This window comes from Cricetulus griseus (assembly GCF_003668045.3).
Source record: "Cricetulus griseus strain 17A/GY chromosome 1 unlocalized genomic scaffold, alternate assembly CriGri-PICRH-1.0 chr1_0, whole genome shotgun sequence".
Classification (NCBI taxonomy): Eukaryota; Metazoa; Chordata; class Mammalia; order Rodentia; family Cricetidae; genus Cricetulus; species Cricetulus griseus.
This window is the reverse complement of record NW_023276806.1, coordinates 232,161,199-232,185,355: the sequence shown is the minus strand read 5'-3', so window position 1 is coordinate 232,185,355 and position 24,157 is coordinate 232,161,199. Positions and strand designations below refer to the sequence as shown.

The following is a 24,157-nucleotide window of genomic DNA, read 5'->3' as shown; positions in this document are numbered from 1 at the left end:
GATTCAAAATTAAAACTGGGGAAAATACATATGTGGGCCAGACAGTGCTGTGTTCTCCCCACTAGTAGTCCTTCAGGGAAGGGATGAACCTGATAACCACTCGGACCTGGTTCTAAGTGGAGTCTCCCAATTAGCTGAGTTAATGACTTCCTAGCGGGTGCAGCCCTGCAATTAAGAGCACTGCTTCTCTTGCATCTATTACAAAGACACTGAGGAAGGCAGAGAGACAAGAGGCGTCCTAAAATTATTCATTCCTATGGGTGTTTTGCCTGCGTGTGTCTTTCTGTGCACCATGTGTGTATCTGGTGCCGGAGCAGGCCAGAACAGGGCTTTGACTCCCCTGGGACTGATTTATAAACAGTTGTGAGCCACCATGTGAGCAGAATGAAACCAGAAACCTCTGGAAGAACAGCTCTTAACCGCTGGGCCACCTCACCAGCATGATTTTAAAAAATTAAAAATTTATTTATTGTTATTTAATATGTATTGGTGTTTTATCAGCATGTATGTTTGTGTGAGAGCATCAGATCCCCTGAAACTGGCGTTACAAACAGTTGTGAGCTGCCCTATGGTTGCTGGGAATTGAACCTGGGTCCTCTGGAAGAAAAGCCAATGCTCTTAACCACTGAGCCATCTCTGCAGCTCTTGAGAACTTTGTAGTTTTGTTTTTTAAGACAGGGTTTTGGGGCTGGAGAGATGGCTCAAGGGTTAAGGTTCTGAGTTCAGTTCCCAGCAACCATATGGTGGCTCACAACCATCTATAATGAGATCCAGTGCCCACTTCTGGCCTGCAGGGCCATACCACGTAGTCCTGGCTGACCTGGAATTCACTATGTAGACCATGCTGGCCTCAGAATCACACTGATCCACACGCCCAGTTTCCTGAGAGTCCTTCACTTGTCTTGCCTTGAATCTCACTGATCCTTGACAGGGTTTCCCAGCTTACCCCTGAAGCTCCTGTGGGCTTCTGTGTTCGTGTTTCTTACATAACTTCAGCCTTGCTTTTCTTACTACCAATCCCTTTCCATATGACTTCATTTCTCTACAGACTTGACACACACTTCCATAGAAACAAATTTAACAGAACCTTGCAATTGCCTAGGATAGTCTATCCCAAGCCTGTCAACACGGGCTCACAATCTGAGGGCACACGCCTTTAATGATACACTCAGGAGGCAGAGTCAGTGGGTCAATTTTAACATGAGGCCCAGCCTGGTCTACAGAGTGAGTTCCGGGCTAACCAGGGCTACATAGTGAGACCTTATGGTGAGGGGAGAGAAAGTACACAAGGAATTAGTCCCTATGAGTTAGAATTTGCTTATATCAACAACTGCAAGACGAAACCCATGGCACTTGAGTGTCACAAGCTGCAACAGAGGTTGGGCATGGAGATAGCACCTGTGGTCCCAGCACTCAGGGGCATGGAGACTGTACCTGTGGTCCCAGCACTCAGGGGCATGGAGACTGTACCTGTGGTCCCAGCACTCAGGGGCATGGAGACTGTTCCTGTGGTCCCAGCACTCAGGGGCATGGAGACTGTTCCTGTGGTCCCAGCACTCAGGGGCATGGAGACTGTTCCTGTGGTCCCAGCACTCAGGGGCATGGAGACTAGACTACACCTGTGGTCCCAGCACTCAGGGGCATGGAGACTAGACTACACCTGTGGTCCCAGCACTCAGGGGCATGGAGACTGTTCCTGTGGTCCCAGCACTCAGGGGCATGGAGACTGTTCCTGTGGTCCCAGCACTCAGGGGCATGGAGACTGTTCCTGTGGTCCCAGCACTCAGGGGCATGGAGACTAGACTACACCTGTGGTCCCAGCACTCAGGGGCATGGAGACTAGACTACACCTGTGGTCCCAGCACTCAGGGGCATGGAGACTGTTCCTGTGGTCCCAGCACTCAGGGGCATGGAGACTGTTCCTGTGGTCCCAGCACTCAGGGGCATGGAGACTAGACTACACCTGTGGTTCCAGCACTCAGTTCAAGGTTATCCTGCTACAGAACAAATGTTGAGTCAGACCTGGGCCTCCCACTTCCCACTAAAGGAGAGGTGTCATGTGTAAAAGGAGCTGTTCCGAACCTGTGAGCAATGTAAGCAGGGAGAGCAGAGAGAGCATGAGGAGGAAGAGGGAAGGCGCTGCTCACAAGTTCATCCAATGACTATTTCTGGCACGGGCTTGACCAGGCCCTGTTCCTGACTCTTACAACAAATGAGAGCAGGAGGAGGCTGTGGCTGAAGATGGCCCAGAACTGATCTGGGAATTCTCAGTGTCAGGAAATAAATCCCAAGATAGACCAAATCCTCTTCAGATACAGCAGACAAACTTAATTCAAGGGTTGGGGGCAGGGCTTCTAAAAATCAGAAAGAAAACTCAGGTTTCCCACAGAGCAGTGATGCCCAGACAGATGGTGAACTTCTCAGTAACTACAAGACAAGGACACACTGTCTTCATAGCCTCTGCAGTCCTGGTGATGGTGGCCAGAGCTCAGAACATGCTAGACACGCTCTACCACAGGGAGGTATCTGACGCCTCAGACCACCCCAAACTAAGGAGACATTCCAGATCCAGTGTTAACATGAACAAATCCCCAGTCAAACCCTAGTTAGACAACTGTAAAATAAAAGCATGGATCTATAACATGGTGTTGTAATAAGGAATTATTTTTAGTAAAATATTTCAGTTAAAACTTCTTTTAAAAATTCTATTAAGCCGGGCGTTGGTGGTGCACGCCTTTAATCCCGGCACTCGGGAGGCAGAGGCAGGAGGATCTCTGTGAGTTCGAGGCCAGCCTGGTCTCCAGAGTGAGTGCCAGGATAGGCTCCAAAGCCACAGAGAAACCCTGTCTCAAAAAACAAACAAACAAAAATTCTATTAATAGCTAGGCATTGGTGGCACACGCCTTTAATTCCAGCACTCGGGAGGCAGAGGCAGGAGGATCTCTGTGAGTTCGAGGCCAGCCTGGTCTACAGAGTGAGTTCCAGGACAACCAGGACTACACAGAGAAACCACCACCATCTGGCTGTAAGGGGCCTCTTGAGAATGGATCCCCTGCTGTCATACCTAGCCGACAATGGGGGGCAGACGTGCCCCCAGGAACTATTAGCGGTTGATCAGCAGTTGTTTCATTTGAACTTTAATTCATTGAGATGTCTCAACTTCCAGGTTTAGGATTCTGAGGTTGTCGATGTCACTGTGTGACACAATGCTTGCTAAACATGCTCAACCCCACCAATCACATTCACCACGGTTCAGGGTACCACTCTTTCCAGACCAGTTTCTTAGTTAGGGTCTCTACTGTGTGATAAAACAGCCTGACCAAAACAAGTAAACAAAAAAACCATGTGGGGAGGAAAGGGTTTGCTTCACTTACGATGCAGGCACCAGTTCATCACTGAGGGACGTGGAGGCAGAACTCACACAGGACAGGAACCTGGAGGTAGGCCCTGAAGCAGAGGCCATGGAGGGGAGCTGCTCACTCCTCCTGCCTGCCCCGTGGCACCGCCCACACTCATCATGAATCAAGACAATGCCCTCACAGGCTTGCCTCCAGACCAAGACGGTGGGAACACTGTCATTATCTGAGGGTCCCTCTTCTCAAATGACTCCAGCTTGATTGAGTCAGGCTGACAAAAACAGCGAGGACAATGTCTGAAAGCTGACAGGACTGCAAATCTGACTGTCACAATCTGGCAACCTGGATGATTAAAATTTTCTTTTCCAGCATCAGCACTGCAGATGCAGGAGAGTCCTCTGGGCTCAAGGACGCTCTTATTCCTACCCCATGACCAGAACAGAGAACTGGCAGACCCTTCCTTGTAAACACACATGTAAAACCAAACCAACCGGTCAGAGCCTGTGCCTACAGCTGGTGTCACTTCCAGCAGCGAGGCAGAGTGGCCACACAGCCTCTCTCAGCACAGGCAAGCTTCAGTTGTTACCTTAGCAGAGCCAACCACAGTTAACAGCTTGACTGCAATAACACTAGGTCCAGGAGCTCAAAAAAATAAAAAATAAAAATGGCCACACAATCTAGAGAATTTTGGCAGGGCAAGAGGTTTTGCTTCCTCAGAAGAGTGCATGGCTGTGCCAAATCAAGCAGGCAAACATGCCAAGAATGGGTCCTACTGGGGACTTATTCCTAACAAAAAGGGTTCTGTGCCTCACTGACTAGTCAGACCCCAGCCTCACGCCATCACTTGACTAGATGACTAAAGTGACACAGATGACAGACAGGCAGTGTGCAATCTGAGCTGACGGCTGACCGCAGCCCTGAGCACGCTTCTATTTCAAAGTGCAGACTCTGAAGGAATTTTGTTTCTCTGTGTAGATCTGGCTGTCCCAGAACCCACTTTGTAGACCAGGCTGGCCTGAACTCAGAGATCCGCCTGCCTCTGCCTCCCCAGTGCTGGGATCAAAGATGTGCGCCATCACACCTGGTCTGGAATTTGTGTTTCTGTCAAGCATCTTTATAATCTTTTATATAAAGTTTTGTCTTCTTTAAGCCTTTGCTAGAAAAGAGAGTTAGTTTCTTTTACATTTCCCACAGGTTTTCATCAGCAAGGTCACCACTATTCAGTTAAGAACACAGCAACCCAATGCCCAGCCCTCACCTCCACTGTTTATTTTCCGGGACCCACTTCTGTTGTTGTTTTGAGCAGGGTCTCACACAGCTCAGGGTGGCCTCAACCTCATTGTGCAGCTCAGGCTCACTTGGAATTCACTCTAGTACCCAGCCTGGCCCCCTTGTCCTGGGTCTTCGATTACTGGAACCATATGTGTGAGACACACCACTCAAACGTTGATCTCATGTAAGCAAACATAGTCTAAAATCCCTCTTAAAGGCTTGTGAAGTGAGGCCGGCCATTCAGGAAGTGTGCTTTGACATAGCAGCCTGGACAAGGTGCCTCTCTCAAAACAATTTTTGAGACAAGATCTCCTTATACTGGGTAGCCCTACCTGGCCTGGGACTTGACTTGTTATGTATCCTCGAATGGCTTCCAACCCTAAGATCAGACTGTCTCTGCCACTCAAGCGCTGGGATTAAAGGTGTGCACCACCACTCCAGCTTTCCCCCTAACTGTTCTGGAAGCTAGAAGCCCAGGGTCCAGGTCCCATCTGGTAGACTTCTCCTGGGGGCTCTTGGCATCTGGATAACCCAGTGACGTTCTACCCTCCATATTCTCCAATAAGATCTGAACCACGCCTTAAAGGACCCCCCTCAGCTCTAAGCACCTCTTCACCCCTTGGTTGCTACCTAGCAACATTTAATTACCCTTCCTTTCTCCCTACCCCTCCCTTTGCCCCTCTGAGGCACTGTCCTGTTATGCAGCTCAGGTTGGACTTGAACCACAGTCTTCCTGTTGCTGCCTCTTACATGCTAGGATTGTAGGTGTGCACAACCATGCCCTGTAAAGTGCACAGGGAGTAGTATTTTGTTTTTTATGCTGGGAATTAGAACCAATCATTGGCAAGTGCTCTACCACTGAGCCACACTGCCAGCTCTAGTAACTGACTGTACTAAACCATGTTGTTTAAGTTACTACATCGCTTCTGTTGATCGGATACACGCTAAGAAGAGTTGACAGCAGCCCAGTGTGGTGCTGCTGGGGGTGTGCTGTGGTGTGTAACCTGCAGGACACAGGCCAGCCAATGGCACCACTGTCCATCTGGAGTGTCAGGATTTGTCAGCTTTCGGAGGGTGAGGCACCAGCCGCCCCCCCCCCCTTGTGGAGACCCCTGCTTGTTGAACCTGGATGTGGATGACCTCTGGGATTCACTTGTCTCCCTTGGCCTTTCCATAGCCATCCATTGGCTTTGTCACCCTCGGGGGAGCCAGTGACCAGACTCTACAGGTCCCTTCTCATCTCTGATTGACCTTCAGCAGCCAGGCTTAAACTTACTTTGGCTGTCTCTGGATGCACTGGGCAAGCACTTTACCACTTGGCTAACTCCTGGTTCTAATACCATGGTTTTGTAAACATTTTTTTTTTAAAGATTTTATTTATTTATTATGCCTTCTGCCTGCATTCCAGCAGAGGGCACCAGATCTCATTCAAGGTGGTTGTGAGCCACCATGTGGTTGCTGGGAATTGAACTCAGGACCTCTTGGAAGTGCTCTTAACCTCTGAGCCATCTCTCCAGCCCCTGTAAACATTTTTTTAAGATTTATTTATTATGTATACAGTATTCTGTCTCCATGTCTGCCTGCAGGCCAGAAGAGGGCACCAGATCTCATTACAGATGGATGTGAGCCACCATGTATGTGGTTGCTGGGAATTGAACCCAGGACCTCTGGAAGAACAGGCAGCCTTAACCTCTGAGCCGTCTCTCCAGATGGTAAACATTTTTTTATTTTTATTTTTTTTAAGTCTGGGTTTGACAACTCACATCTGCAACCACAACTCTTGGGAAGGTAGGAATGACAATTTCCACTCTCAAGGCCAGCCTGGGAGATTCTGTCTCAAAAACACAAAGAATAAATATTTATGCTATTCTTTGTGGTATATGCCTGTGACTGTAGTCCTGGGGAGGATGAAGCAGAAAGATCTTGGACAACTTCAAAGAAAGCCTGGGCTTGAGGATAAGACCCTGTCTTAGGGGAAAAAAATCATTTCTTAAGCCGGGCGTTGGTGGCGCATGCCTTTAATCCCAGCACTCGGGAGGCAGAGGCAGGTGGATCTCTGTGAGTTCCAGACCAGCCTGGTCTACAAGAGCTAGTTCCAGGACAGCCTCCAAAGCCACAGAGAAACCCTGTCTCAAAAAAACAAAAACAAAAAAACAAAAAAAAACACAAAAATCATTTCTTAAACTGTGATCCATAATGGTTACATTTTCAAAACTCAAAATTCTTTATTTCTATTGTTTTGTGTCTATGTGTATACCATGTGTATGTTAGGGTGTGCTTACCTATGTGTATGTGTGTGTATAGAAGTGTGTGTGTGTAGAAGCCAGAGGCTGGCAATAGGTGTCTTCCTCTATGGCTCTCCACCTTATTTTTAGCTTCTCTCTTCGAAGGTAAACTTGTAGATTTACTGATGCATGTGTTTGTATGTGCAGCCACACAACCCGAGTCACGTGGAGCTGATTTTCTGCTGCCTCCTTGTGGAGAAGGGAACCACACTCATAGCATCACACCTGTGTATAAATAAGCACACGCACCTGCTGAGCCCTCCAGTCAGGGTCTCTCGTTGAACCTGGAAGTCACTCATTCCTGTTTGCAGCTCCCCGAGCAGCTCTTTGGGTGCTGGGGATCTGAGCTCAGACCCTCACTCTTACACAGCACTTTCCCTACCAGGGTTCTTTCCTGTGCTTATTTGTTTCTGAGGCAGGTTCACTGACGGAGTTTGCTATGTAGATTGGGCTGGCCTGTAGCTCCCAGAGGGCCTCCAGCTCCTGCCTCCTGAGTGCTGAGATCAAAGGCGTGCGCCATCATGGCCAGCCACTAAAATTCGTTTAAATCCATCCTTTCCCCTCTTGCAAATACCTTTGTGTGTCAAGCTGAGCTGCCTGTCCTGAGTTTCAGCTGAGGTGGTTAACAGGTTCCCTCCTGCTCTAGCCATTTTCTGTGCATCAGTTAGCTCTTAAGGCTTCATTGTATTCAATGTGGATATTTTTGGTAAGAGTAACTCATACGTGGTGGTGGCATTTTCTGTAAGTGGAACATGATGTCTGCTTGTCTTTTTGTGGTATATCAGCCACTGATGTTCAATCCCTTCATCCACTCATTCATTGGGGGATTTTTTTTTTTAATCCAGCTAATAGAGTTTACGATTTTTGTCCGTTTTCTGTGTACAGTTTTCCGCATTAGGCATGTTCACACTGCTGTGGTATTACTGCCATCCATCCACCTCTAGAACTCTGTCCTCTGCCCAAACCGAAGCCACACGTCTCTCTCTGAGCCAACAACCCTTGCTCTCCTCCAGCTGCTGGCACGTACACCACTCAGTCTCCAGCAGTTTCAATGACCTCCACAGCTCTCCTGCATAAGCGGAGCTGCACACATTCAGAGATGTTTGTCGCTATGCCAGCTGCAGAAGAAAACCACCTGTGCTCCCATGGTTGGTGTATTTCCTTTAGCACAGTGTCTCGATGGTTCCGTGTCATGGAGTGTTAGAATTCCCTTCACGTCTGTGACAATTCGTTTAGTAAACTTGGTAGAACTCAGCATCCCCTGGGAAACAAACCTATGGACTATCTGAGGCTTTCCAGGAAGATCCCTGACATGGGAGCATGGGAGAGCAGCCTGGTATGAGCGGCATCGTTCCATAGGCTGAAGTTCTGTGCTGATGAAAAGGAGAGAGCTCTGACTGCAATGCCAAGTCCAGCACCTCATCATGTCCACAGCACAACAGACTGTGTCTCCTCAAACTGTAAGCCAAAAACAAACCTGTATGAGGCTTCTTGCCAGGTATTTGGTCACAGCAAAAGGACCACCCCATTTGAAGCTGGGCATGAGCCAGGAGTGCCACACACTGTGGAGTGGAGGTGGAGGTGAGGGTCAGGAGTCCAAGGCCATCACTGGCTGGCCACACAGTGAGCTTGAGATCAGTCAGGACTCCAAGGGCTGTCCCAGACAGACAAACCAACAAAGGTTGGGTAGTTTCCACAATGCATATAGGTCGTGGTCACGTGCCACGTAAATGCTTCAGTCAACAGACTCTCATACTGGTACACCCCACAAACCAATAAGGTTTGCATAAGCCCTCTGCAATGCTCTTACAACAGCAAGATCACCAGAGAACACATTTCCTTTAGTGTGTCCTCACTAAAGTGATGCACCCTGACACAGGGATGAAGGCACAACGCAGCATAACTATGACCAACACTCCTGGAAACACGGGGAAAGAAGCACCTGTTGTACAGCAGGCCCAGAGTCCAGCAAGATGGCTCAGTGGGCAAAGGTACTCGCTGCTGAGGTTGACAACCTGAACTGACACAGCAGGAGAGAACTGACCTCCTCATGTAATGGGCCAGACATTCTCACTTTCCTTACCACACAGGGCAGGGGACTGAGTAGTGCTGAAGCGTCACTCGGACTTGAGCTCAGGGCAGAGGCTGGGACATTTCTGGACTTGGTTCTTGTAACGAGAAGACTGTCACCTTGGATAAGGTGTGCAGTACCATGATGTTCAGTTACACCTGTAATCAGCTGGCTTTACATACAGATCACCCCATGAAGGGAATGATCTTTCTCTACTTAGCCAAAGGCCTTAAGAGTAAAGTGATTTCCCGGAGAAGGGAAAATTCTGCTTCAAAATGGCGTAAGTGTCCTGCCTGCCTGCCCCCCCCCTCCCGCCCTGCACACTGCAGGTGTCAGGCATGAGACCTTGCCACAACTTCTAGGCAATTCCTCGAGGCTCTGAGGACAGGCATACATATACCCACAGAAACTTAACTGATATAACTGTTATTATCAAATACCAGTGACTCTAGACATTATTCTTGCTACAGATATGGCAATGATTCTTGGTGGCTTTAACCTGAAATTGTAAGGCAAAAGAATGTTTATATGGAAAATTATACTGCAAAGCTGTTTGAATCACAGGCGCCTCTTACATGCCTGTGCTAGTCAATTAAAGCAAAGTCTTCACAGCACACAGAAGTGTGGTCAAGGTGTTCTAGCTGGAGTGCAGATATGAACTTCAGAGTTTGATTGAGATTTATTTACTTTGTGGACCTCGGGTCAAACCCAACCTTTGTACTTGCTAGGCTAGCATCTGCCACTAACTTACGTCCCCAGTCCTCTCCTGAGTTTATTTTCAGTCCAGTGCCACAAGAATCAGCTGGGTCTGCAGCTCAGTTGTGAGGGATGTAATTCCAAGTGTGAGATTCTGGATTCAATCCCCAACACCAAACAACAAAACCACTCAGCATGAGCTTGTATGGTCATGTGCTGTATGATCATAACACTCGGAAAGTAGAGAGAAGGGCTAGCAGAGGCCTCTGCACAGACCACGTTCAAGACCACTCTAGTCCACAGCCAACATCTCCTGGTAACAGGCTGTCACCTCAGGTCTGTGCCCAGCAACTCTTGCCCCATGAGCTCTGAGAGGCCTTGTTCTTCCAAAGCAGGTCTCCTTAGTCCCACCCTTCCACTCTGGGAGCCACTTCCCATTCTTCTAAACTAATTTTAGTATGGTTACCCAGAGCCAACTTCCTATGCTCACAACCCAAGGAACCAAGGCCACAAGGAAGGCAGCCACCTATCAAATGTACGCCAAAGGGGCGGGAAGGACCACAGTCAATCCCAGACACCTTCGCTGCTTTCTTTTCCAAAGGATACCTTCCTTACCAAGGGCAGCAGACAATGGCACATCTGGGAGTTTGAGAAATCCAAGCTACAGTTCACCTGCTTAGCCACAAAAATCCCCCCCCTCCTTTAAAAATTACATGTTTGTTGGGCTGGAGAGATGGCTCAGCCGTTAAAGGTTAGGCTTACAACCCAAAATAAATTATATGTTTGTGTGTGCACACATAGGCTACAGAATAGGTTTGAGTACTTGAGGAAACGGATTCTCTCCTTCCACCATGTGGGTTAAGGGAAGCAGACTCAGGTTACCTATCAGGCTTCTCAGTAGGCACCTACTGACCCCTCTGTCGGCCTGACACCTGGCTTTCTCCCTGTGGCTGCTGGGATCTGAACTCAGGTCTTCATGTTTGGTCAGTGAGTGCCCTTATTTACTGAGACACTTTCCCAGTGAGGTGAAATCAGGGGCGAGCACACTGCTCTGTTCTAAGTATTTGTAGAATAAACCAAAGTACCATCTGACACTATGCATAATATAACATAATTTAAGTTAACATTATGTGACCCAAACCCTTTCAGAAAGTGGCATAAGCCAGGCATGGCAGTATGTGCTTGTCATCCTAGTGTCCAGCAGGCTGGGAGGAGACTGTGAGTCTGCGCTAGATGGTAAGATGAGGTCTCAAACAGACCGAGATGGAGAACCAAGCAGTAGCAGCTCAGCCTCCCACACGTTCCATGACTTACCCGAGGTTGCTGGGCAGTGGGGCAGCCACTCAAGGACAGCATTCTGAGATGTGTCTGTGGAAGCATCCCATTCTTCTGTCGACCACACTGCTGAAAAGGAACACACTCATCGCCTGAGGCCCCGCTCTCACAGCTCTTCCACGTAAATTACTCAGTCCAGTCTACTGTCAAGTTTAGATTTCAGGGAAGACTTTATTAAGTCATGAATTGAGTAACTTTAAACCTCCCTTCACCTCCATCCTAACCCCTCCACCTCTATAAGAGTTGTTTCTACCCCGTGTACGTGGGATGGGAAAGGAGGCGGTATGGTCCCACTGTACAGTTACTCTGCAGAATCCACCGTATGTGGTCTCGACCCTGAGTCCTTCAGATCAGGGCAATTTGTTCAGAGAGCAACAGCGCTACCCTGAGAGCGTTTTAGGTCAGTTGCCATCTCCTGAGTTCACTGGTCACATCTGTCATTGTGATCATAAGCAAGTTGTCAGTGGTAGTCTAGACAAGAAAGAGCAAAGGCTGTTGCGGGAATATCCTCTTAGGGTTCTGCAATTACATATGAAATGCTTGATATGTTAAAGTGCTCAAGTACTTTTTTCTTTAAAAAGACCAGGTCTCACTGTGTAGCCCTGACTGGCCTGAAACTTGTTATGCTGAAACTATGCTACCCAGGTTGGTCTGGAGCTCACAGAGATCCGCCTAACTCTGCTCCCCAGTGTTGGGATTAAATGTGTGAGTAACCACACTTGTTGCAGGCTCAAGTACATTTTTTTTTTCCCCCCAAGACAGGGTTTCTCTGTGGCTTTGGAGACTGTCCTGGAATTTGCTCTTGTAGACCAGGCTGGTCTTGAACTCACAGAGATCTGCCTGCCTCTGCCTCCCAAGTGCTGGGATTAAAGGCGTGCGCCACCACCGTCACCTGGCTTAAGTACATTTTTAAAAGAATATTTTGGAAGGTGTCTACTGGTAAGAAGGCAAAGTACAATCTAAAAGCTTCTAGAAAGAAACAGCGCACTGCCGAGTGTGTGTGTGTGTGTGTGGGTGGGTGGGTGGGTGGGGGCACTCATGGAGTTCAGTCTGGCAATTGGTTGAGCTCTGAATCAAACACGTTTCTAGTTGGAGACCAGCTCCCTTACCTCCTGGTGAAGGTGAAGTAAAAGTTACTAGGTCATTTTGTTCCAACTCTTCTCTCACTAACTTCATCTGAAGTCAATGGTTTCCTCACTGGCTATCAAAACAAAGAGGGCCACATAGCTTAAGTGATCAAAAGTATGACTTTCCTAGAGTCTGCTTAACAAACAGCTGAACTGAGAACCCTGAACTTCCGAGCACACGAGGGTGAGGCCCATAGCCAACAGTAAGGGGCTCATAACGTATCTCATCTCTTGGGATGGCTACACGATCCAGGACTGAGGTGGTGAAGGGTAAGAATCCAGCAGCAGCAGCAGCGGCTATGTCTTATCCTAGAAGTCAGTATACAGCATTAGCAGTCATTTGTAAGTCCAGTGGGCAGTGGCCCAGCCCTGGCCCTTGCACAGGTCGCGGTGGCGCAGGTAAAAGGCATGGACGCGAAACCGACGGCCACAGTTGGGACAGGCATGCAGAGCTCTAGCGTGGGTCTTCATGTGCTCTGTCAGATGGTGCTTCAACTTGAAGCGTTTATTACAGACGCCACATCCAAAAGGGCGAAGGCTGAAGGTCAACATGATGTGGCGGTCCCGCTTCGGCTTTACTGCAAACCGTTTTCCACACAAGCACCCAAAGCATTTCCCATCTGCGGGGGGCGTCCCTCCCAGCTTCACAGGCCCATGCACAGCTTGCCCCGAGCCTCCAGGCCCCCCGCCCCCTGACAGGATTTCGTTCCCGTGAAGATCCACTGGCTTCCAGGGTGGATCCCCTGCTCCAGAGGTTTCCCCTCCTCCTGAGGACAGCAAGTATCTTAGTTCCCCATTTCCCTCAGAGTCCCCTTCAGAAACGGCTTTGGTCTTCTCCTTTGTTCCTCCAGACCGAGTCCTACTTCCTGATGTCTCCTCCTTAGACTCAAGGGCTTCCTGATTGACATACAAGACCTGGGAAGCTCGGCCAGGAGGGGCAGGAGGCTCAAGGGCTGAATTCTCCTCCTCCGGAGGCTTGCTGGGAAGAGCAGATGTGGGCAGTGGGTGGGGTGCACAGGCGTGGGGAAACCCTCCGGATACTCTCTGAGGCTGAGGAGTCTGGAAGAGCGGGGCTGCTGACCCCTGCTCGTCCTCCTCCTCCTTCACCTGAATCTCTAACACTCCTTCTTCCACTTTGCTCCCCTCCCCTCCCACGGGGCTCTCAGTAGAAGCCGAGCTCTCTGTGGGAGCAGAGGACCGCGCTGTGCTCTGGAAAGGGGAGGACCGGATGCACCAGCCTCCCGGAGAGGTTGTGGAAAGAACTGTGTGGTAGGAGGCTCCTCCGCCAGCCGAGACTCCACCACCACCCGATGTCTCTAGTTCTCGAAGAATCTCCGAGCACTGGTCCACCACCTGCCACATCTGCAGGCCACTGGCGACAAGGAGATGGGCAGGGAGAGCATCGAGCGGCAGGCGGAGGCGCCCCGAGTAAATGAGCTGAAGGAGTCCCTCGAAGGCGTCTGCCTCGATGACACTCGGCAAAGTGAGTCGGGGCGCATCCCCCAAAAGCAGCTTGTCGTGGAAGTAAGGCGAGGCAGCGGCCAACACCGCCTTGTGAGCCCTGAGCTCCCTGCCCTGAACCAGGAGGGACACATCACAGAACTTGCCCTCCAGCCTGTGGCGGTTCAGGGACTCCAGCAGCGAGGAGCTGTGATGAGGGAACTCGATGTGGATGGTCCGAGAGGCTGGGTTGCCCCGGGGAGAGGGCGGCGTGGGAGGCAGCGTCGCCGCATCCATGGCCACCTCGGGGAGAGAAGGCGCAGGGCGTCGGGGGCCTGCGGGGCTCCGCGGACCCAAGGCTGGGAGGAGGAGGAGAGAGCGGGTCACCCAGGTTCGGGCCAGGCGCCCGTGTCCAGCGGCCGCCGCGCCTCCGTCCCGCGCCCCAGCGAGAGAAGCGGCGCCGGGTGTTCACCTCCAGGCCCCGCGGCAGCCGGGCGCGACTGCGGGCCGGCCGGTCGCCGCCCGCCTCGCCGCGCTCACACAGGCCGTCCGCCGCGCCCTCCCGCCGGCACGCCCCCACCGCACGCCCGCCTCACCTCGCCGCTCGCCGCTCGCCCGGCCTCCGCTGCGTCTGCTCGGCCGGAAGCCGCCGCCGCTCCGCCGGACCGCTGCAGCCAGGCGCGCGGGCGGGGGGGGGCGGGGCGGAGCCGGGCTGCAGCCAATGGAAGGACGGCAGCCTACAAGCCCCCTTCTTATTGGCTGTGCCGCCGGGGGCAGGGCTGGGACCGTCGGGGAGCGGCGGCGGCGGCGGCGGGAAGGGCGAGGTGGGTGCGCCGTCCGCGGTGTGCACGCGGGGCGGCCGGACCGGAAGTCTGCGGCGCGCGCTCGCCCAGGACCGCGGGTCTCGGCCGCGTCCCGCAGAGGCGTCCCCTCCGGAGAGCTTCGCGCAGACGGCGGCTTGGGCGAGAGCCGAGTGGGCGCTCGGCCGCTGTGCGCTGTCCGCACTCACGCCTGGGTGAGCCCGCCCGCCGCGGGCTGACAGCCTTCTCCCGAGCAGCGCCGGCCACTCCCTCAGCGCTTCCAGGACTCCGGTGCCGGGCGAGGAGGCGCCCACTTTAGTCCCAGCACTCGGGAGGCAGAGGCAGGCGGGTCTCTGTGAGTTCCAGGCCAGCCTGGTCTACAGAGCGAGTGCCAGGAGAGGCTCCAAAGCTACACAGAGAATCCCTGTCTCGACAACTAAATAAATGAAAGTCAGTCCCCGGCTGGAGAGATGGCTCAGAGGTTGAGCACTGACTGCTCTTCCAGAGGACCTGAGTTCAATTCCCAGCAACCACATGGTGGCTCACACCATCCGTTATGAGATCTGCTGCCCTCTTCTGGTGTGCAGTGAGACATACATGGAAGCAGAATGTTGTCTACATAATAAATCTTTAAAAAAAAAGTCAGTCCAGCGATAAAAGAACAATCTCCGTTTATTAAACATGAGTTTTGTTTCACCACACACTCCAGAAAAAAAGGAAAGGGGCCGGGAGTGGGCGAGGGGCGACGGGGCTGGGAGGAGGGCGGTGAGAACGAGTAAACAAAGGAAACAAAACGAGTAAGAAGAGCGGCTCCCTACTCTTAAGGTGGCTGGAGGCGGGAGAGAGGGGCGGGCCGGGAGCCGGGAAGCTCTGTACAGAGGGGTCGCCTCCCAGCCCCCACCCCGGTTATGTACAGTACAAACCCCAGATAATTACAACAGCCAAAGAGGAGGGCGGAGGGACCGGGTAGGGCCTCAAGTGGGGTAAGCAGAGGGGAGGGAGGGCACGGGATAAAATTTCACATATTTACAACATTTATAGAAGTATAAATTTGGCCCCGGCTGGGTGGGTGTAGAGGGTTAGGCTGAAGGAGAGCTGTCCATACAAAAGGTCGTCGAGTCTGGAGTCTGGGAGGGATTCTCAATACCAAACGCAAGAAGGGGTGAGGAGACAAGGCTGGGCGGGGACAGCAGTCAGAGAAGAGGGGCGCCCAGGAGGGATTCTCCCCTTCCATGGCCTACCCACCCCAAACCCCATCCATCCTACCTCCCCCGTCCCGCCAGAGAGCTATGTACAGAGAAACACCGAAAAGTCGTGGGGCTGGCGGGAGGGAGGGAGACTGGGTGAGGGAAGCCCTGCCCTGCCCTGCCTCCCCCAGGGGACAGTCAGGGAAGGGGGCCTCCACACACCCATCCTCCAACGCGGTCCCCCACCCTGGGGGAGAGAGACATGGCTTTTCCTAGAGTAAGTTCCCCCTCCCCATGGGAGTAGAGACAAAAGAGGGCAGGGGCGGGGGCGGGGGCGGGGGCAGGGGCAGGGGGCTGGCTGTGTGTCAGGGTAGGGCAGACGGGTGGCCTGTCCTCACAGCCCAATACACAGGCCTCCTAACCCACCCCTCACCGAACCTCAGTTCCACCCCACCCAACACACTGGGGGAGGGGGGGGCATGAGCCCCCTCACCCCGCTCTGGGACCAGCCAAGAGCAGATCAGGTGTGGGGAGAAGGGGAGGCAACTCCCGTTCCCCCCGTGCCGCCCCCTCCCTGCCCCGGCGGCCCCTCCACCCCATCTGGGTTCCGGGTGGGGAGAGTGAGTGTTAAGTGGAAAGAGGAGAAGGAGTTTGTGCGTGCTGAGCCCCCCCAGACTCTGCTCCTGAGAAATCAAGGGGTAATAGGGCCCCCTCACCCGGGGTCCCCTCCCCGTAACAAGGGGGACAGGGGAGGCCAAAATGGGACGGTGGAGGGGAGTTAAGATTGTCAGCTCTGGTTACTGCTAAAAAATCACCCTGAAGTTGAAAGTGTGGAGGTGCCGCAGCCCCAGTGTGGGGGTGCGGGTCTGTCCCCCATGCTCAGGGGAACTGTGAGGCAGAGGGTGGGGATAGCACCCCGGAGTGGAGGGGTCTGTGGGGCGGGCGGGGTCCCTGGGGGCGGAGAGGGCAGCGAGGGGTCCTCTCTCCTCCCGGAAGCGGTGCGGCGGAGGCGGCAGGTGGGTGCCTCGAGGAGGCATTAGGGGGCGAGCCTGCTGTCCCTCGGTGACGTGAGTCCTGTCCTGGTGGTGGGTGATGTTCCGGGGTGGGGGGCACGAGGAAGGAGGTCTGCGGTGCCGGGTGGGCTAGTGGTCTGCGGTGTTTCGGAACTCGCCGTTCTCCGTGATCTGCAGCCGGGGGGGGGGGGGCTGGGGGGGCCAGGCCGTTCCAAGGTGGGGCCAGCGTCACACGCGGGTTTGCTGGACCCAAGGGGGGAAGCTGCCTCTCCTGCAAGACACCAAAGAGGAGAGCGCGGACTTATTGAGACGCTTCGCGGGGGCAGGGGTGCCAGCCCCAAGCGGCGCTCCCGCACAGCCACGCCCACCCCCCGGGGGCTCGGGGGGGGGGGACCGGGGAGACCTCACCACGCAAAAGCAGCGAGCTCTCACCTTCCCAAGGAGGGCACTCCCACTTCCGGAACTGTACCCGCGCGGCCCCAGCCCTCCCCGTGGAGCCCCCTCCCGGCACCCGCACCCCAGGCCACCTCGGCGCTGAGGAACCAGGGGAGGCAGTACAGAGGACCTCATTAATCCGATCCCCTACAGATCATCATTTGAACAAAGCCAGGGCTTGAGTTTCCATTATCTGTGAAGAAAGGCGAGCTAAGCAACCGGTGGGAATGCCTGTGGGCGGGACTTAAGCTACCCGGGCAAGCTACGCTCCCTGGGGCCTCTAGAGGCCCAGACTAGAGTTCTACTTACTGTGTTTGGAAGACAGACATTTCACTAACTAGACACTGGCATTCGCTTTTGTCAGTTACTCAGAGTGGGCCTCTCAAATACGGCACCCCACATTAGAGAGGTAACCAACCGCACTGCAGACGGAAGGGAAATGGCTCCTCTCTGGCTTGGTAGGAGTGACTGAAAGGGTTAGACCAGTGGTTCTCAGCCTTCCTCACGCTGCGACCCTTTAACATAGCTCCTCATGTTGTGATGACCCCCAACCGTGAAATTATTTCCGTTGCTACCTCATAACAATTTTGCTCCCGTTATGAATCATAAATATCAGATCTGTAGCCCTTTCACAGGCTGAGAAGCACTGGTTTGTGCCCCGGCTCCGTCCCCTGCCACGGCCCCCTCCATGCTCTGCAGCACCTCTCTCCACAGGCTTCCCGTTTGAGCAGCAGACCCTGTGCCACTCCTGTACCTAGTTTCTGAACCTTCTATGGCTCTGGGACCAACTTCCTGGTTCCTGCCCTCAGCCCAACCTTCTCTCCTCAGGGAGAGAAGACCACCTGAGTCCCCCACACTTCTGGACACTTACTTGGCTTTTAAAACTCTAGCCCAAAACTACTTTTTTTTTTTTTTTGGTTTTTCGAGCCAGGGTTTCTCTGTGGCTTTGGAGGCTGTCCCAGAACTCACTCTATAGACCAGGCTGGTTCCAAACTCTCAGAGATCCACCTGCCTCCCGAGTGCTAGGATTAAAGGCGTGCGCGCCACTACTAACTAATGTTTATTTTTACTAGCTGGGCTGCAGTAGGACCAAAGCCTACAAATAGTTTGGAACAAATATACAAACTATTGTTTGAGCCACAAGACTAGGTAGGGCAGCATGTAGCTACCTGTATCTGACCCTGTTTCCAAAGGACACAAGAATTGAAGGTTTCCAAGGTCAGCTTTCCCTACCAGAACCAGAGACTCACCTGTTACAAGGCAACCCAAAATACAGCCTTAGTCAAAGCTGCCCTCTTGGCTATCTGGGTATCTCCCAGCCAGCCAGCGTGAGAGATTATGCGTAGTAGGATCCCTAAGTACATGCAGCAGCAGAACAGGGGAAGGAACCCTCAGATTGCCTCCACTCTGCCTGTCTGCTCATTGACGACACATGGGCATGCCCCCTACGCCCTCATGGACCCAAATTTAGAAACTGGATAAATTAGGGTGCCATTATTCATTTTACAAAAGAATTCACTGCTGGAGTCCTTTAAATGGCGCAGTTCCCTGGTGTCTTTCAGCATCTGTTTACAGATCACTAACTACTCTGACAGAGAGGCCGGCCAGGCAGAGTTAAAATTACAGTGTGAGGGACTACTGCCCACCACACATCAGCCCATAGGTATGTGTCTCAGGGCTAAGGTGTCCTGAGAGCTTCCATTCAGCGGCTTTTAGGCAGGAGTGTGTGTCCTAAGGCTACTGGGTGGCAGGAGAGGATAAATGAGTGGCATTAGCAACTCAGGAGCTTGAGAGGTCCTTCAACACGCGGTTCCTAGTGTCCCTGCCTGGGGCTAGAGACGCTACTCAGCCCTTGAATACAGTCTGGGAAGTAGCTGTTTCTCCTCACTTGTAAGTCACAGGCCACATGGAAAGGTCCAGCCTGACATCTGACCACTTCCAACTTCTGCCCAGTAGTAACTAATGAAGCCTCAGATCCCTTCTGCCTCACAAGTGCAAGGCAGAAAGGTCAAGGGGGGGGGGAGCAGGAAGGTAAGAACTAGGCAAGAAGAGGGGACCGCAACCTACCTGCTGGAGTCAGCACGGGCCCCCTAGCCTGGCCCCGCCCAATATCCCCCACCCTGTTACACCCACACCAACATCCCAACTCCCAAGGACGCTCTGGTGAAATGGGGGGTGACAGACAGACACTGGAGAGGTAGAGGAAAGGAAGGACGGTGTCAGGAGGTGGCTGGCCGGGCCAGTTTGGAGAGAGCCGGGGAAGCTGTAAATGTGCTTGGTCTTTGGAAGGATCCAGTTTGGCACTGCTAAGGCGTCAAAGGGTGTGGGGTGTCCACAGGTGTGCTCTGGCTGTACCTTGGGCAGGGGCCTGTCTGTGCAGGGGGTGTCAGGAGGGCATAGTGGGCAACAGTGAGAGGGAGAGGCTGCACAGAGTTGGAAGGCTGGGCTTCACCACCAACCTGCAGTGGTCCGGAGTCACCTCCCCCAGTGTCCTCCGCCCGTGGTCAAAGCGGAACCAGGAGAATTACCTGATGAGGAGCTGCAGGGGGAGAGAGTGGGGTCATGGGGTCAGGAGGCTTGGTGGCAGGGGGGCTGGGAGTCCTGGTGGTCAGAGCAGAGGGAGGAGGAGTATGGAGAGGAAAGAGCAGGGGCAAGGGGGCAGAAGGCCTGGAAGCTGGAAGTTGGCCAGGGAGCAGAGGGTGGTGATGGAGCTAGACAGGGTTAGAGAACACCAGAGGCCAGAGGCGAGCTGATTTTGAACTACGGGAAGGAAGGGGCCTCTGGGAGAGAGAGGCCTTGGGCTCTGAAGAGTCAGGGACAACCAGAATAGGGAGTCTCTAGGGTGCCCAGAGCTGAAGAAGAAGCTACAGCTCTGATTATCTATGCTCCGCTCTATGCAGTAGAACTTAGAAGAGCTGAGGAAGCAGACAGGACTGGGCTAGTAAGAGGTACAAGTTCACGGGCACTGAGGACAGGGGAGCTGAGAGGCTGAGGCTCTAGTGGAAGGTCCTGAGGTGCAGTCAAAGAGTCGGAAGGCGGGACAGGAAGGTATAGGAGTGACAGAGGCACAGACAATGGGATGCAGGTGGCTCACTGCGGGCTGCAAAGAGGAAGCAGCCAGTAGACAAACAGGACCATGGGAGACGGATGGCGGTGGGGCCAGGGCGGCTGGCGCCATGAGCACGGACAGTGGGATGGATGGGGATGGGACACGGAGAAGATAAATGACATTGTAATTTCCACCTGAGCGTCGAGCAGCCTCTTCTTGGGTTCAGGCAGCGGCTCAGCCATGGCGGGGTGGTCCCGACGCAGCTCCTCCTCCACCAGCATCAGCCTGAAGGGACGGGCTTCAGTGGGGTTAGTGACGGGCACGGGCTCAGAGCCCACCTGCAGTGCTCTTACCCCGGGGACCCTGCAGAGCCGCTCCAACCTGCTAATCTTGCTGTCCACTTCCTCCCAGGGGTCCTCATGCCTGCCTTCTCAGGGACTCTTTAAAAACTTGTCGGCACTTAATTTATTTATTTATTTACTTATTTATTTATTGGTTTTTTGGGACAGTCTCACTGTGTAGATAAGGCTGACCTTAGAGATCTGCCTGCTTCTGTCTCACCAGTGATAGAATTAAAGACATGTGCCACGACACCCAGCTTATTTCTACTGTTGTTGTTATTATTATTATTTTATTTTTTGTGTGTGTGTTACAAGACAGGGTTTCTCTGTGTAGCCCTGGCTGTCCTGGAACTCACTCTGTAGACGAGGCTGGTCTCAAACCTCAGAGATCCACCACCTTCTGTGCTGGGATTAAAGGCGTGTGCCACCACTGCCCAACCTATTTCTATTATTTTTAACTATGTGTATTTGTGTGTGTGTGTGTGTGCGTAAGAATGCAGGTGTCCTGGAGCTGGCCTTATAGGCAGTTATGAGCCACCTGATGTGGGTGCTAGGAATTTAACTCGGATCCTCTGGAAGAGTCATATTTCCTCTTAGCCACTTGAGTCATTTCTCCAACCCATAAAAGTTGATTTAATTTCTCCCTGTTTTTCTTCATACATAGTCTCACACTGTAGCCAAGCAAGCCTAGAACGCACTATGTAGCCGAGGTTACACTGCTGCCTTGGCCTCTACATAGCCCTGGCTGTCCTAGACCTCTCTGTGTAGACCAGGCTGACCTCATACTCATGAGATTATCCAAAAGCATGGATTAAAAGTGTGCACAACTGTGCCCAGCTAGATTCCTGTCTCAAAGGCCCCTGTCAGCCAGGTGTCCCTAGCTCAGCCATCCCCCTGGAGGCCTGTGTGGCAGCTGATCTAACATCTGAGCTCCAGGCCACCATAATTAACCTCTGTTCCTCAGGTGCCCTATCTCACAGACACCAGTGGGGCAGTCCTTTCGTAAGACGACACTGGTTTCTCCACTCATGACAGTAAGTCCCTCTCAAGACAGCAGTTACAGCACATCAGAGCTCTGGCTACGGTGGCCCTTGCTGAGGCAGTCCCTTGGGAGTGGTGACAAGCTAAAGGCCCATTTCTCATGGAACCCCTTCCCACGGCTGCAGAAGGAACTCTGCCCAGGGACACGGGTCCGCTGCTTAGCTTTGTGGTGAACTTACAAGCAGGATTAAGAAAAACGGATAGGGAATCCAGGCCTCAGCTAAGTCCAGACAGTGATGGGAGACAGTAATTGGTGTACTTCAGTGCTGGGGCTTGGTAAGGGGTCTCCTCCCCCTCCCCTTCCCCCTCTCCCTTCAGCCTCAGCCCTTCCCACCCCTCCCCGGGCCGCCCCTCACCTGCCAATGATGCTCTTGATCTGGGAGTCCTTCTCAACCTGCTGCTGCCTCAAGCGCTTCTCACTCTGCTCCAGGCGGGCTTGGTACTGCATCAGGATCTTGCTGGTCTGTTCTTCCTGAGACAGCAGCCTCCGCTCGTATTCCTCCAGCTTCCGGTTGGACATGTGTAGCCTCTCCTTCAGTGAGTGAATCTCCTCCTCGTACTCCTTCACCTGCCCGCCGGGCACAGGACCCCGCACTGTGAGGGGCGCCCTGCCCTGGCTCTACCAGCCTGTCCCTATCCCCATCTGCTCAGTCATGGCAGGACACAAGGGGCACCCACTCCTTTCTCTGCCCGTTGAACACACTTGATCTGCTTTTAAGGGAGCCCTGATGGGACACTGAGGCTTCCTCGAGATGGAGCAAGATCACAGTCCCACATCTTAGAAGTGTGCACACCCTCACACATGCATGGGGAATATAGGGCCCCTGGCAGGACTACTGGACACTCCTTGGGAAGCATTATCTAGAAATTAAAGACAGAGGGACTATAGTTCCAAACCAAGATTGAGCATATGAAGGGGCGACGCTGGAGGTAGGGCAGGTACAGTCTCACATGCCACTCCCTCCTTAGGCCTGTCCTGCAGACAGGAGATCAAGGGACCCCAGGCTGGGAATATGACCATTAATATGAGTCTGGGATTCCAGGGTCAGAAGAGCTCAGATCACTTACTTCATTTCCCTGTTGCTTAATATAGTTGCCAAATGTAATTTTTTTTTCTTTTTTTTCAGTGCTAGGGACCAAACCAGAAACCTCACAACTAAGCTCTACTCCCAGCTTTCACACGTAGCTATTTAAAAGTTAAATAACTGTAAAATTTTAGTTCTTGAATTGTAACAAAATAGACATGTCATATAAGTAGCCACCAGCCACAGGCAGTGTGTTCCCAGCTTATTCTCACTCCTGATAGCTCTGGTGTGTAGCGCTGGGCTGGAGCCTTCTTCAACAAGGGCCCCTCATCTGAAGCATGGACAAGACAGGCAGTCTGAGAAGCTCTGACACCCTGTATCTCAGCAACTCCAGACAGACAGACAGGAGGGACTCAAGGCTTATGACGATCGCCGTGGGCATGAATGCTTTTCTCTCGAGTAAAACTTGCTGATACTCAGGGCCTCCCTCATACCTTCTAGGCAAACATTCTACCACAAACTATATTCCATAGCTTTCTTTTTATTACTTTTTACTTTGAAACAGGGTATCATTAAGTTGCCCAGGCTGGCCCTGAACTTGGTATTTCCTGCCTGAGCCTGTGAAACAGTTCACAGGCCCCTGCTACAAAGCCTAGTTTGGGTAGTGTAGTGTCCTTCGCACATGCCCTAACCCAGAAGCCATTCTCTTTCGTATAGCCTAAATACAACAGTTCTCTCTGATCTACAGTGTATATATATATATATATATCCCACAAACAGAGTTGGGTCAGGTTTCAACAGACTGATACTTAAGGCCCTAATAGACTAGAAAAGAGGTCTGCCTGTCTTTCCTTTTTACCCTTCTATCTGAGCACAGATGTTGTTCCCTGGAAGGACTAAGGGCCTTCCCTGGCAGGAAAAAGGAGGAAGAGCCCTGGGAGGGCAAGACCAGCGTACCCTGTCCAGCCGGCTCTCGTCCATGGATTTTGAGTACTCCTTGAGCTTATACTCTTCCCGCTCGATGTGGGCACTCTCAATGTCGGCTGACAGGTGGGGCATGTTGGAGACCCAGGCGACCGTCCGCTCTGAAGCGGGCATCGTGGGGTTCAGCGTGGATGGAGTCTGGGAATGCTGAGACAAGCAAGGTGGGGCAGACAGCAGAAGGTAGCAAGTGAGGGTGTGTTCAGAAGAAGAAACCAGAAATGAAACCCAGCCTGTCCCTGCCTGGGCCCTTCTCCCCTCTGGGCACTAGGGAAGTAACTGCTCCTGCCTCACTTGGGAGTGAGTGCTGAGGGCAGGGGTCTCAACTATTCATCGATACATCCTTGGTACCTCAATAGCTCGTGGGATACTACTGAGGGCCCTCTTCTTATATTTGTGAGTTTTTTGGTCTGCTTTTTGGTTTTTCAAGACAGGATTTCTTTGGGTAGCTTTTGGAGGCTGTCCTGGAACTCACTCTGTAGACCCAGGCTGGTCTCGAACTCACAGAGATCCACCTGCCTCTCTGCCTCCTGAGTGCTGGGATTATAGGCGGGCGCCACCACCGCCTGGCCAAGTTTTTTTTGTTTATTTAGAGACAGAATATCACTACCTAGCCCTAGCTGGCCTCAACCTTGCAATCACCTTGCCTCCTGAATGCTGAGAATACAGGCCAAATGCCACATATCTGCTTAAGAACAAAGGC

The 24,157-nt window shown here is 52.6% G+C and overlaps 2 protein-coding genes across 2 annotated transcripts in view; both read right to left on the bottom strand.

Annotated features, from left to right (window-relative positions):
• Positions 1-11,166: 11,166 nt before the first annotated feature.
• On the bottom strand, positions 11,167-14,155 carry Zbtb9 (zinc finger and BTB domain containing 9). The gene has a single exon (XM_027388989.2). The coding sequence runs from the start codon at positions 13,877-13,879 to the stop codon at positions 12,479-12,481; it is 1,401 nt and encodes a 466-aa protein (XP_027244790.1). The 5' UTR covers positions 13,880-14,155; the 3' UTR covers positions 11,167-12,478.
• Positions 14,156-16,569: 2,414 nt separating this feature from the next.
• LOC100752061 (ras/Rap GTPase-activating protein SynGAP) overlaps positions 16,570-24,157 on the bottom strand; it is a 28,323-nt gene continuing 20,735 nt past the window's right edge. Inside the window, 5 exon segments of the mRNA XM_027388988.2 lie at positions 16,570-16,775; positions 16,777-16,853; positions 20,261-20,351; positions 21,805-22,016; positions 23,431-23,604. Coding sequence (XP_027244789.1) covers positions 16,712-16,775; positions 16,777-16,853; positions 20,261-20,351; positions 21,805-22,016; positions 23,431-23,604 — 618 coding nt within the window. The 3' untranslated portion in view covers positions 16,570-16,711.